The following is a 14,243-nucleotide window of genomic DNA, read 5'->3' as shown; positions in this document are numbered from 1 at the left end:
GACACTGTCTACGTAAGATTCAAAACAGCATGCTTTGGCCTCTTCCCTCCCTCCTAACCCTTACTTCTCGGTTTGGGTTAGAATAATCTTGAATTTAAGCTTATTTAAATTATTAAGCATTTTATCATCTCTGTTTTGAGTTATGTGGACATTTCACGTTGAGGTTATCAGGTTAACCACAATTATTTACATATTTATTCAAGTTTAAAAGTTTTATTGCTTAATACCTTTTTACTTATTTTCACTGCTGGGGCAGCTGGTTTCTGGTTTCCCAGTGCTTTTGCATCATTTTTCATAGATTTGGGGGATTCGTGTCTTATGAATCCAGCCTCCTTAATGGAGAAACAAAAAACAACAAGCTTCCCAGACTCCACAGGCACGTGTAGCACGTCCACCCAAGCAGTAGGCAGTGTGAGGATGCAAGTGCCACATGGAATCTTATTTCACGGTCACGGTGCAGTCTCAGTATGGTTTGGATATTGTTTCCACTGTGTAGTTTTCAAGACCAATTTTCTAGCCCTCACATAGATCCTGTGAGATACTTGATATTTTTAAAACAAACATCTTATCATTTAGAGGTCTTGTTTTTAAAAACTACAGTAAGAATCCCAGTAGGTTGATAAATGTTAGTTGGGCTGGTTTCAGAATTCTTAGGTACCATTTCTACTCCCTCCCAAATACTACATATATTGTTCCATTGTTTTGTGGTGGTGGTTTTTCTTCTTCGCCATTTAGTATTGAAGAGAAATCTGACACCAACATAATTTTTTTGGAGGCAACCTATTCCTGTCTTCCCACTAGTTTTTCAGAAAGTTTTCTCTATCTTTGAAATGATTATAAAAACCTTACTAACGTGTGTCTAAATGTGATTTTCTGTTAGTTTCAAGTTACTTCAGGAACAAAGTGGGATTAGAAATTCACAAATGTCCCCAAATCAGGAAAGTAGAACTAGGTTTCAGAAATGGCAGGGACTGAGGGGACTCCAGGAGCTAGTGACTCTTGTCTCACTGCTGTCTCCTGTATGTTTCCTTCTCCTCTTTCTCCACTGGCCAATCATAGTAATCTCAGCCTTAACTCTGCATGATCTTTCAGTTCCAGCATTGAATCACCAGCCAGAAATTTCCTTTGTGACTTTTATTTCAAATTGATTGGCCTAGTCGTCTTTTTTTTTTTCCCAAGCAAGGTTATTCAAGTCTTTGGTCACTGACCAGCTGATGATGAATTTCCCCTAGGTCAGGTATCCACCTCTGGTGCAAACAGCCAAGGTCAGGGAGAAAGATTGAGTACATGGTTCTGTGTGACCAGTCAGTGAGGCTAAGTGTTTGGATTTCAAAAGGTGGTGTAGGTGGAGCAGGTGATGTTTGGCATTTCTTTCACTAATGGTATATTTTGGCTTTTTTTTTTTTTTTTTTTTTTGTTTTTACTAATGTTGCTTTATATTCAATGGTCACCTTCACTGGTATACATTGAGTATTTTTAATTAAGAAAAATAACATCACATAACTTCAAGAAAATAAGTGAATAGTCACAAATGTAGAGAATTATCCTGAAGATCAGAGGAAAGAAAGTATATTTAGCACCGAGAACAATATTATACATATAGAACATACAGGCTGAGAGAAGCATCAATGGCCTAACAAAAAGCAGAATATTCTTATATAGACCACAGAGTTGTAAGAATGGCAGGAAAATGCCCTGGAGTTTACAGGAGCCACAGTCCATAGGTTTCAACGTTACAGAATGGTTTTTAAATTTTAAAGACAGCATAATATGAGGGAAATATGCTTATTAGAAATTAAAAAATTGCACACACTCTATTTCAGCCACTAGATCAGCCACTGGACTTTTGAAAAATCATTTTTATTTAGTAAATTGTAATGATGTGGCTACTCAAATCTTTCTTCAGCTGTGGGCAATTTACTTTCTGCATTTCTGGCACTCTGTTCTTTTCCTATCTTAGATTCAAAGAAACCCTGTGATAACATGAATTCAGATATTGTGCAGCTGGCTCCCATCCTCTGCAACAGACTCATCCCTTCACTTGGTTGACTTTGCAGTAACATGATCTGTATTTTATATAATCGAGAAAATTCAGACTGTACTTACAGTGCTATTTGATCCTTTTGGGGCTTAAGTCTTTCATTATTTCCCTCTCATTAACTTCCCTTTTAGTGCCTTGGCAATTTGTAAAGTGTTATCCTCAAATATCAATCTGATTTGCTATTGGAGACATTTTCCTTTCTTCTGAAATCAGTCTTCCACTGTCTAATCTTACTGCAAATCCAGATTAGATATTTGCTGAAGTTATTGCCGTTTACAGTAACTGTTTCAAAGAGAACACTAACTAATCCTTCAGACAGTCATTGTCTTTAGAATTTCTTGTCCATTGGTCTGGTAAGTTTGCCTGCCATTGGGAGTTAAGATGGGCTGTACCAGACTGAATGGCTCAATATTCAAGTCTTTCATGCCTAGAGGAAGGAGAGTTTGTTATTATACTTTGTCAGATTAAAGGTCCAGTTGTTGCGATTCAGAGCTGAAAGCAATCAATCACTCAAGGAGTTTCATTGTGATAACTTAGGGCAGTAATTCTCAAAAATGTGTGCTCCCCAGACCAGTAGCATTAGCCTCACCTTCAAACTTCCTAGAAATGCAAATTCTTGGGCCCTACTGCAAACCTACTGAATCAGAAACTGTGGGGTTATGGCCCAGCTAAATTTTAATGAGCACTTCTGGTGATTGAAATGCACTAGTTTGAAAACCAATGCCTTAGGAGTTGTTTCCTCAGCCCAAAGCTAGATAGGGCACTCTCCCGTGCCCCTTCCTCTCTCAACAGGCAGCACAGCTCTTAACTAATCCTCCCCCTGCTAGCAATTATGGCTGCACTCTATGAACCTAAAAATAGAATTGAAATTTGTCCCTTAGTATTCCAGAACCATTATCTCTAACTAGAGGGTCTCATCCAGCAACCTTTTTCTCAAAGGGGAGTGGACTGATTGGCCCTGCTCCCTGTAGTGTTGCCTACAGGAATTCCAGAGTTTTCTGGCCTGGCACGTGGAATGAACTTGTTCATTTCCAGCATTGATAATGTTTTCTACCTTACTTGAATGAAAAGGCAACTTTATTCTAATTAACATCCCATCTCTTTCCATAAAAATACAGTGGTTTATAAAAACTGGCATGCAGTAATTGAGAAAAATAGAAAATTGGAACTAAAAGGAAACTATGACCTATATGCATGTATCCCTGTTGTGCAATATAAACATAGTATTATTCCTAAACAATTTCTTTCAGATAAAATTTGACAAAAATTTAAATGTAGATATATTCCAAAGATAGTAAACTGAGGTGTTCACAAAGTGGTGCAGTGGAAAGAGTATGGGCTTTTGAGTCAAATAAATGCCTTAGTTCAAATCACAGCACTTTATTTACTGGTATTTTACCTTAAAAAAAAAATCTTCCTTATTACCTGTAAGAAACACAGGTAAGGGTTAGATAATTAGCCACGTGATGTGATTTCAAGGGCACCAGCTACCTGTGCTTACTCCTCTCTCCTCTTCCCAGTGCCCTACCAGGCCTAAAAATGGTTTCCCTTCCCCAAATAGAGTGTATGAATTTTATCTTTAAAATAATTTTCCATTTATTCAGCAAATATGTGAGCATTTATGAACACAGTCACCCTCTGATCTCTTAGAACAAATCAGGAAAGACAAATTGAGTAAATTCTCTTTGTTAATAAATGTGTCAGTTTATTTTCCTTCAGGAAGGATTTCTCTCCCTTCCCCGTTGTATAAGAGGACATTTAATACATACCCCAGGACTGTACCTACGAAAACCAAAGTTTTCCTTAACAAGCAGGGATTTGAAAATATTCTTTTGAATATCTTAGTGGTATTAAATCTACTTCTGAAGTTCCATGTGATTTGTATTTTCTGAGTATGGCAAAGTGCTAATTATATTTTGGCTGCTGAAATTTTGCCCTAACATATATGGTGATAAAAAGTGTACATGTCAGACCCAGTAGCAACAAGGAGAAGATGAAGGGGCAAGACAAGTTACACTGTAAAGCTTGGAAGAGACCACTTGTATTAATACCTATGAATATCATCAGTTTTTCAAGTATAGAATTCTATTAAGATAAAGGAAATAATCTATGTGGGCCTATTATGTTCAATGCTTAGTCCTGTGCTAGCTAGGCAGTTTATGTTACTAGTATATGAATTTATTTTAAATGAGCTGCAGCAGAGTAAGAAAAAAATGTTTCAGTGGAACAATATTAAACATCAGGAAGTGCTAATCACATAAAGAAAAATGTCAGGAATGGTTAAGTGCCAATACACGGAATGGTTAAGTGGCAACAGTCTTCTTCAATTGTTTTTATTACAGTAAGAATTTTACTCTTAATGCATAGAATCTGAAGAAAAAAATTTATATAAGCTTTTAAGAGGCCCTTTTGACAATTATTAATACAAATGTGAAACAAGACCCTTCAAACAAATACCAATTTCAATTAATAGTTTACATACAGCAATAATTTATTCTGAAATGTTCATTTAGTTTCTGTTGAGACACGATTCATGTCTCATTAATAAAAGAGCAGCCATCTCACCTCAAATACCAGAATATACAACAAGTTACAGCATAGCAAAAATTCTACCTACTTTCAGATAAAATCTAGTTCAGGTAAAATAGTTTCATTCAATGTTTTACAGTTACACAGACTTTTTTTTTTGTTTTGAGCACAAAATAGTGTAAATCATTACACTGAAGCTATCTCTATGCACGTCATGTGACCACAGAACTGTTAATCATTACTTCTGAAATTGAACCATCGGTTTCATCCATGCAGTAAAGCGAAGCAGGCTGGGTAAACGTGTTCATTGGGAACCATATTACTGTGAATTTCACAGCCACATGATTAATTATGACATTAGATGGACTCACAAACACTAAAACTTTTTTTTTTGCATAAATACCAATTTTTCCCTGATGTAAGTTTAGTCAGTTAATAACCTAGAAATGATTGATAACAGCAATATATCATATTTTCTATCTGTAGTGTTCATTATTTTAAGACAAGCAATAATTAAAGGATGTTGGGATGGGATGCTAGTTAAATACATGTAAAACATACTGTACAAATATACTTGGCTTTACGATTTTTTCCTAGCTATTGAGGGTGCCTCCCAAAATATGACCAGTGAAGACAAAGTATACTATCAAATATGGCTTCCAGAACAAAAACCCTCTAACAAGAATCAAACCTATTTACAAAATTTTTCAGTCTTTTAAAGTTTCATTTGAAACAAAATTTCTATATAGCAGTTGTAATTAACATACAATTTTCTTAGTTTCATCCTTCCAGCTCTTTCAAACAGATGTCACAAGGTAAGACCCAGAATGGCGCTTAGGACTTTGAGTTCCACTGGATTCTGCGCTGTCAGTTTTTGAGTCTCGTTTCTTTGTGTTGTTATTCACTGGTGTTGGGATCTGAGATGGCCGGGCTGAAGTGCTATCTGCGCTGCTTTTCCTAGGGCTTGGGTTGTAATTAAATGGAGTCACTCTGGCAGCAACAGTCCCACTAGGTGAACTGTGTTTGCTTGAGCTGCTAGAACTGAATGGGGTGCGCTCTGCTATGGAACTTTCACTGGTCTCTGATGCAGGGACTGGATTACTTTGTCCTGGTTTTGTCTCAGTTCCTTTTTGGTCTGGGGCATCCACCTGAATAAAGGAGTTCAGACGATTTTCCAAACCTGTGGTGCGCACGGAAGCAGCGCCATTACCCACATTTTGTTTTCCCTGATTATCTTTTGAATCTTTAACATTTGGATTTCCTTTTTCTGAAACACTGTCAATCACTGGGGGAGTATTACCTGTGGGAGACCTTCCAGATCTAGGGTTGTTAATGGGACAGTCCTCAATTCTAACCCAAACATCCTCTGTTTTAGAAACAGCAGGTGCCATTTGATAAATTAGAGTCTTTGATTCAGCACCATTTGTAGCACCTGAGGAAGTGGTCTGAGAAGTACTATTTGTGGGAGAAATTTCACTTTCTTTTATTTTTCTCCACGTTCCTTTTGTGGATACTTGGTTTTCTTTACTTTGTTTGGTTCCTGAAATAGAGTTCACATGTTTTTCATCTTCACTTTTTGCTTTTTCACTGGATTCTGAGGAGGCAGAAAGAATTGAAGAGGAACTTCCAGTTCTTCTCCAAGTGCTTACTCGAGGAAGGGATGATGAGTGTTTGCTGTGTTCACGTTTCCAGGTTCCTGCCCTATTGATTGGAAGTCTGGAAGGACTTTCAGAATGGGAGCGGGCTATATCATGACGCTTTGCTGGTCTTCCATCATTATACTCTACCGTGGGGCTGAGATTAGGCGGAAGTTTTCGCCATCCACCAGCCTGAACAGATGAATGTGTGGATAAAGGCATATCAGGAAGGGAAGGACTTAAAACTGGAGTTTGTGCCTGGGACCTAGTGGGAGAATCTGGTCTAGAAGATGGAGACAGAGATTCAAATGAAGCAGATTCCTCCAATTTTCTCCTTAAGGTTGGGCTTGGAGCTTCTTTGATGAAAGTTGACTGGCGTACTAATACAGGTCTCTCTGATCTATCAGATTCACTTCCACTTGATTTAGTTGAAGACATTCTAGAAAGTTCTACCTTTTTATTGGCTCCATTGCTATTATTCATCTGATTTAGTCCTTTGGAGGCAGACTCACTTCTTGGGATACTACTGCCATTCTTGGATAAACTTGTTTGTTTGGTAAGGTTCTGTTGGCTCATCTGTCTGCCTGGAGATGTATATGACATTTTCCCAGAACCTGAGGACTTAGTTGAAGCAGTACTAGGGGATGACGTCCTTGGCAGTTGAGATAATTTGTTAGGAGGACTTATTCCGTTTCTACCAGGGGAAATTGAGTTTCGTCCTGGAGACTGCATAGGTCTACTTAATGGCTGCTGGGCAGGTCTTGAAGGAGTGGAGTCTCTGGATCCTGATCTAGAAGACCCTTTATTTGACCCACCTATTTGGGATGCCTGCCTGGCAACAGGACTCAATTCTGATTTCACTGATGGCTTGGCTCCCCTGGGAGAAGTGGTGGCTGTCTGACCTTCACTAGGGCTTTTGGAGGCTGGAGTCTTAAGGGGTGGACCTTTTTTAGAAACAGGACTTGTACTTGAGGAGCTATTTCGAACTCCTGGAATATGAATCATTGTCCTACCTCGAGAGATTGAAGGCATGTTTGTTTGAAGGGGCTGCTTCATTTGGCTTGAAACTTCTGAATTAGATCGTACTTTTCCAGTAATCAAACTTTTATAAACTTTTTTTCCTCCTTTGATTCCTTTATTTTCACATTCTATCTTTTTAGTTTCCAATGTACTTTTCTCCCCAGGTTTTAGAATTCGTGGGCCTTTATTACTTGTAAAGGGTTTTTCCTCTTGATCAGGTGTAAGATGAAATGGTGATCCCAGAGAGATGCCTGATTTCAGTGAAAGGATGGAATCTGAATCAGATGAAGCTTGTCTAGATAAACATGCAGCAGCAGCAGCTTGATGTAAGCTACTCACTATGGAATTTGCACCTTCCTGGATAGCTTTCCAATCAAAATTTTCTGAATCAGGGGATAAACCATGTTCTGAATCTGGTCTCTGTATATCTTTCAAATCAAGTGTCAAATCTTCAGCTAATATGCCACCCATATTTCTGGGACTATGTTTTTCATGATCACCCTTGAGTCTTGAAGGCTTTTTCTTTTTTGGCATTGCAGAACTTATACATTCCTGCAACAGGTCATCTTCAGAGTCAATACTAAGAGAACTGAGAGAACTGTTTCTTGAGAAACAAACGGGGGTGTCTTCAACATGAAAAGATTTAGGAGCATAACCGGATGCCTGAGGTTTATTTGGTTCTCCCTGTGAGTCAGGGGGCTCGGTCTCTTTGATAGGTTCATTTTCTTTGTTATTATTGTTTTCTTGGTCAATGTCACTGAGAGAACTCAGAGACGAATTACGAGAGAAGCAAACTGGAGTATTTTCAATAGCAAAATTCTGTAATTTTTCATCAGTTGCTGCTCCTCTGTCTGGTATGTCTTTGGATGACTGAGGAAAAGTGGATTGTTTCTGCAGTACAGGTTTAGATTGACCTCGATTTATTGGATGTTTTGTAACAGCTTGTGTCTTATTAACCGATTGTTGATTTGAGGAGGATAGTTCTGTGTGACTGGTAACTTTAGCTTCTGAGTCCTTATTTTCTTTCCCTTTTCTTAATTCAGCCTTTTCCCTGGAAAGGTCAACATCATCATCATCAAAATCTAGAGAACTCAAAGAATCATTTCGTGAAAAACAGTAAGGAGTTCCTTCAATGGGTGTGTAATGATGAGGTGAATCAAAAGTAAAACTTCCTCTGACTCTATCTTCATTATTTGGTAGCTTATTATTGAAGTCCTTGGGATTATTTTTCAAGTTCTGCTTCTTTGAATCTTTGTTGTCTGAGAAAGCTCTTTCAGCACTTAAAGTATTTTTTGAGTCTGCATTTTTTCTTACATGTGCCCTATATTCAGTATTTTGTGGTATAGGTTTTACTGGTGAAGTAGGTTTCTTTTTCTTACCATCTAATTGATTTTTGTTAGTTCCAGGTGAAGACACAGATGCTTGCTGGACTTGGTCCATTATCTTTTTCACACGGAAAGGCTTGTGACTTTTTCCTTTGGGCATAGCAGAATTAATGCATTCTGCAAGAATATCACCTTCCTCTGTTTTATTGTCATCCAATTCAGGTACAGTTATAGATGAGGTTTTTCCTCTTTGAGCCTCATCTGTACTTCTGCCTTCTGTAGGAATGGTATCTCGTTTTTCAAACTCACCTGACTGTGCCCCTGCTCTAATAGCTTCTCCAGCAGCTAACTCATTTGGAGGAGACTCTATTGTTAGGTCACTTAGAGATGTAGCTGTGGAAAAGTTTATAGGTGTCCCTTCTACACAATACACTCGTGGCATATCATCTCCTGGTGTAAAACTAACATGCTTTTGTGACTGTATCCTGTTTTGTGATGGTAGAAGTTTGTACACAGGAAGTTGACTTGGTTTCCTTGCCACAGGGGGAGGTAATTTTGAAGCAGTCTGGGCTGGTTTTTTGGCTTTATGTGATGACTTTGTTGGCATGGCAGAAATAATACATTCTTCTAGTATTTCAATATCATCATCATCTGAATCATCTAATAGATCTTTCTCGGAATCAATAGGTTTTTCTGTCTCTTTTTCCTGGTTTTCATTTGATTCCTCAGGTGGTTCTGATTCTGTTTCATTCCCATTGTCATTTTCCTGAACTGGAGGCATTATTCTTAATTCCACATCTTTTTGTATAAATGGCTCATCAAGGCTCAGAGCACTCAGGCTAGATGAACAAGAAAATCCATCTGGAGTACTTTCTGTGGCAAAATGTAATAAAGTATCAGCATCTGGAAGAACCTGGACCCTCTGAACCGCAGCGTTTACAGCAGCTTGCTTAGGGCCGCTCTCTCGCTTTTCGGCAGGAGGTACTTTATTTTTAGGTACCTCTCGCTTGGTTTGAACTGTTTGAGGAGGAGGTGGAGGGGTTTTACTTCTGCTTGGTGGCATGGTTTGTCCAGGGCTATCTGGGAGGTCACTGGGGCTTATAATGCCACTGACCATGCCACTGCATGGTTCACTCTGAACAGAGCTGGCAATCGAACGACTCTCAAAACTGTCAAGTGAACTGACAGAAGTACATCTGCTAAACATGAGTGGAGTCTCCTGAACATAGTGCTCTGGTGGGCTTTTGGGTGTCTGAGCACCACTTTTGGAGGGCGATTTGGCCCCTGAAGAAAATTCAACAGCTTTTTGCCTGGTTGATTCTGAAGATAAACCAGAAGCCTGGAGTCTGCTGGATTTGGTTCTAATGTGCTGTGACACTGCTGGAACCTCACTCACAGGATCTTCAGTTGACCTGGTTCCACTGTTTTCTTTTATTTCTGCTATCTGCACAGTATTAGCAGAATCTGCTTCCTGTGTTGTCTGATCACATCCTATTTCATCTTCCGCTGATGACAAAGATGATAATGAACTACACCTTGAAAAACATATTGGGGTATCTTCAACACAGTAAGTCTGTATGGTTTCTTGGTTGATAGAGGAAACTTTGCAAGAGGTAGCTTTTTGAGTCTGACCACTTCTACTTTGGGCTGAACTTGGATGCAGCTGATTCTGCCTCTTGGAATTAGATGAAGGTGTGGATGTATTCTCACTGCCTGAAGAGATATGTTCAGTTTTAGTGCTTTGTCCAGATGAACTCTTTGAGAATGAAAATGACTGTTTCTGTGAGGCAGAAATGTCTGTGGCATATTTCAAACTATAATCAATAGGCTGATCCACATGATGTTTTTCTTCATTATATTTTATGCTATAATTTGTTGGTCTCTCTTCTTCTTCATGTTGCTCTTCCTCAGAGTAACGTTCACTATAATTGGTTGGCTTATCATCTTCATAGTCATCTTCCTGACACATAGACTGGCTTACATTTTGATTAATCCCATGATTAGAACCCACTCGATTTGTTTCTGAACCACTGGCTCCCCTTGACCTATATGGGGAAACACATTCCTGCTGTCCAAAATGTGGCTGGAACTTGAGGTGTTTATCATCAGTGCTCTCAGTATATACAGGGTAAGTTGTGCTTTGACTCCTTGATTGTCTTTGCTCACTTTGTTTTATTTCATCTTCTATTATGTGTTTGGGTCTTGCCCATCTTTCATTCTGTGAAGGACTTTGCCTTCCAGAGTTCAACTGCTCATCTGAATATTTAAGACTATAGTTTATTGGTGTATCTAGTTCTCCATCATTATCATCCATATGATTTGCACTATGTATTTTATGGGCTAGGTCAGCTGGATATTGACCATAACTGCAAAACTTACTTTCATCATCTTCAGAATAGGATTCAATTGAAGGTTTCATTTGACCTCTTTTACCATAACCATCACTACTACTGACACTATTTAAACTATCATTTGAAGATCTCTTATATTCCAGTTTGGCATAAGGCATAGAACATGTCCTATTTGAATTTTCTGGCTTAGTGAAATTATAAGTGTTTGAATGTGTGTGGGCAGCAGAGCTTCTTCTTAGTGCATTCCTCTCCTCTGTCACACAATGTAACTCAGTGGTAGACCCAGAGCTTCTGTCTTCCTGGGAGGTATGAATGGCTGATACTTCTTCCATGACTTTGGCAATCTGTGCTGCAGTGGTGGAGATCTGCAAACCTCGTTTTGCGGAGGTTCCTGGATTTTCTGTTGTTGGATGGTAGTTGCCTAAGCCAATTCCTCGTTCCCTCTCCAAACTTCTATCTTTTTCAGAACGAGAACTATCTAAACTTCCCCTTGATGAAGAGGAGCTGGGTAATACTGTAGTATTCAAATATGGTGAAAGGACAGTCATGTTTCCAGTATTAAAATTGTCTGACCTATTATCATCATGTCGATTGGTGTCAAAAACATAGTCGCCATAGAGATTTTGTTTGTGCCTCTGTTTACTACGATGAGATGCCTTGGGACTTAAATTGTCAATATTGTCAAAAGTTTCTGATAAATGCTGAGCATCTAATTCTGCTTCTAGGGCTTTTTGTTTTCTAACATGAAGAGATGGCAAACTTGAACCAGGTGACATAATATTGGCATCCTTATACTTTGCAGGTCTATTTGCCATGAGATTCCTCAAAGCTGCAGCACTTCCCATAGCAATCATTTTGTGCTTTGAATGAATAAGGTTCTTGAGCATGCTGACTGCCCCCATGTCCCATAATGCTTCCTGGTCTTTAGGATTTCTTGCTGAGAGATTCCACAAAGTTCCGCATGCATTACTGACTATTGTCAAACTGTGAGATTTCAAGTGTTGTAATAAGGTTTGTAGGCAGTTGTTCTCTCTTAGGATTTGCCTGAAATAAAACCAAAAGATTCCAAAATTAAGGTCAAAATCTGTGTGTAGTAACAGCAAATAAAAGGATAGACAACAATAGACATAATATTATACCAATTATTCTATAAACTCTAAGCATTCCACATCTCCTTTTGTTCTTTCTTATTTCATTTAATGTTTACTGTTTTAAACATTACTCATCTGTCAAACTAAAAGTGTTACTTTTTTAATCTATTTTACATTTCCTATTCTGACCCAATGGCTTAAAAAATTTTGGTGGGGGGGGGGGCGGGGGGGGAAGCAGATTCATTTACTATATTCACATGATAACAGTTTCCCAACTTAAAAACTATAAATATATTAAGAAATCTTACGCTGAATAGGGACTTTGTGGTAATTTAATCTATGGATGGGTGCCACTACGGTGCTGATACTGAGACATCTTGGAAAAGGTAGACAGAATCGACTGATAGATCTTTATGTAGTCAGGGAGCACACTATAAGCTCCTAGATCAGCAAACTTACTTTTTAGAGTAATCTCTACATCTCTGGCTTGATTTTGTGATACTTAAAATCAAGTGCTTACTTGTATCACCCTTACAAGTGATCTCTGACAGATTGTATAGTCATTATTTTAAAAAAATAACATTGATTAAAGGTTTTTAAAACATTCAAAACATAAAAACAAGGACTGAGCATATGCATAATGAACTCTGGGACTTGAAAGAGCTCTAGCTTATTTAATGCACGGCAAACTGGAGTTTAGTGACAGCACATTCAGCTTTAGTGGGCTTTAAAACACACTGGCAAAGGTACACAATAAGCTTTAACATGGTGGTCTTCACTCAGCAGTCCAGTAGTCAACTAGTCAACTATGTACTTATTGGGTTTAAGGAGTCTTCTGTGCATAGCAGAAAGGGATATAAGGCTTATAGTTTGTGCATCAAAAAGTAAAAGAAAGGCCAGGCATGGTGGCTCATGCCTATAATCCCAACACTTTGGAAGGCTGAGGTAGGGGGAAGATCATTTGAGGCTGGGAGTTTAAGACCAGCCTGGGCAACATAGTGAGACCTGTCTCTAAAAAAAAAAAAAAAAAAAAAAAATTAGCAAGGCATGGTGGTGTGTGCCTGTAAGTCCTGGCTACTCCAGAGGCTGAAGCAGGAGGATTGCTTGAGCCCAAGAGTTTGAGGTTATAGTAGGCTATGATTATGCCATTGCACTCCAGCAGGGTGAAGAATAAGACCCTGTCTTAAAAAAAAAAGGAGGGCGGCAGCAGAGACTATGGACGCTGCCTCAGGAGCAGGACCTATCCTATCCCCTCCTCTTACACTTCAAGTTGCAACCAATAAAGGCCGTTTCTACTGTAAAAAAAAACAAAAAAATCCCATAACAACAAAAAAACTAAAGATGTTTGTTTTCTTACAGGTTCTTTTCCTAAAAGAACCTCATGTTCTTTGTGTCCTGTATCTGAGGTGCTCTCTTAGGCTTCACAGCTTTAGCAGATTGGATAGATAGAATGGCTGTTGGCTGAATAATATTATGATTATTGATGCCAAGACATCATTAGAAAAAAGTGAACCTTTATACTCTCTGGATCATGCTCATAGTTTTTGTCTTGTTTTCATATTCCTTTATACTATACTAATAAAAAGAAAGGGATTTTGTTCCAATATTTGTGACTTTTATTTTTTCCTCTATATATGGGCTATACCTCTCAACTATCAATTGTTTATTTCTAGACTCCTTTATGATACTTTAAACTGTTATTACAATAAAAACTAACTCCTAGTTTAACTCATTAGTGTAATCCTTTCACCACAATAAATCTATTTTGGCTTAGAACTTTCATAAATATTTATTTATTTATTTATTTATTTATTTATTTTTTTGAGACAGAGTCTCACTCTGTTGCCCAGGCTAGAGTGAGTGCCGTGGCGTCAGCCTAGCTCACAGCAACCTCAAACTCCTGGGCTTAAGCGATCCTACTGCCTCAGCCTCCCGAGTAGCTAGGACTACAGACATGCGCCACCATGCCCGGCTAATTTTTTGTATATATATTTTTAGTTGGCCAGATAATTTCTTTCTATTTTTTTTTAGTAGAGATGGGGTCTCACTCTTGCTCAGGCTGGTCTCGAACTCCTGACCTCGAGCGATCCACCCGCCTCGGCCTCCCAGAGTGCTAGGATTACAGGTGTGAGCCACCGCGCCCGGCCGAACTTTCATAAATATTTAAAACAGTGCTTACAATTAGGTCTTCTTGAAGGTATGGATTCTATGCTAATTCATTAAAAAAGTAATATAAAACTTTGTACATA

General features: G+C 38.5%; 1 protein-coding gene across 2 annotated transcripts in view; it reads right to left on the bottom strand.

Moving 5' to 3' along the window:
* Nucleotides 1–4,344: 4,344 nt before the first annotated feature.
* APC (APC regulator of WNT signaling pathway) overlaps nt 4,345–14,243 on the bottom strand; it is a 124,374-nt gene continuing 114,475 nt past the window's right edge. For both annotated transcript variants that reach the window (XM_045566171.1, XM_045566170.1), the window contains exon 16: nt 4,345–11,947. In XM_045566171.1, the coding sequence (XP_045422127.1) occupies nt 5,368–11,947 (6,580 nt within the window). In that variant the 3' untranslated portion in view covers nt 4,345–5,367. The remainder of the gene's footprint in view (nt 11,948–14,243) is intronic.

Source organism: Lemur catta, chromosome 12 (genome assembly GCF_020740605.2).
Source record: "Lemur catta isolate mLemCat1 chromosome 12, mLemCat1.pri, whole genome shotgun sequence".
NCBI classification, from domain to species: domain Eukaryota; kingdom Metazoa; phylum Chordata; class Mammalia; order Primates; family Lemuridae; genus Lemur; species Lemur catta.
This window is presented reverse-complemented; position numbering and strand designations above follow the sequence as displayed.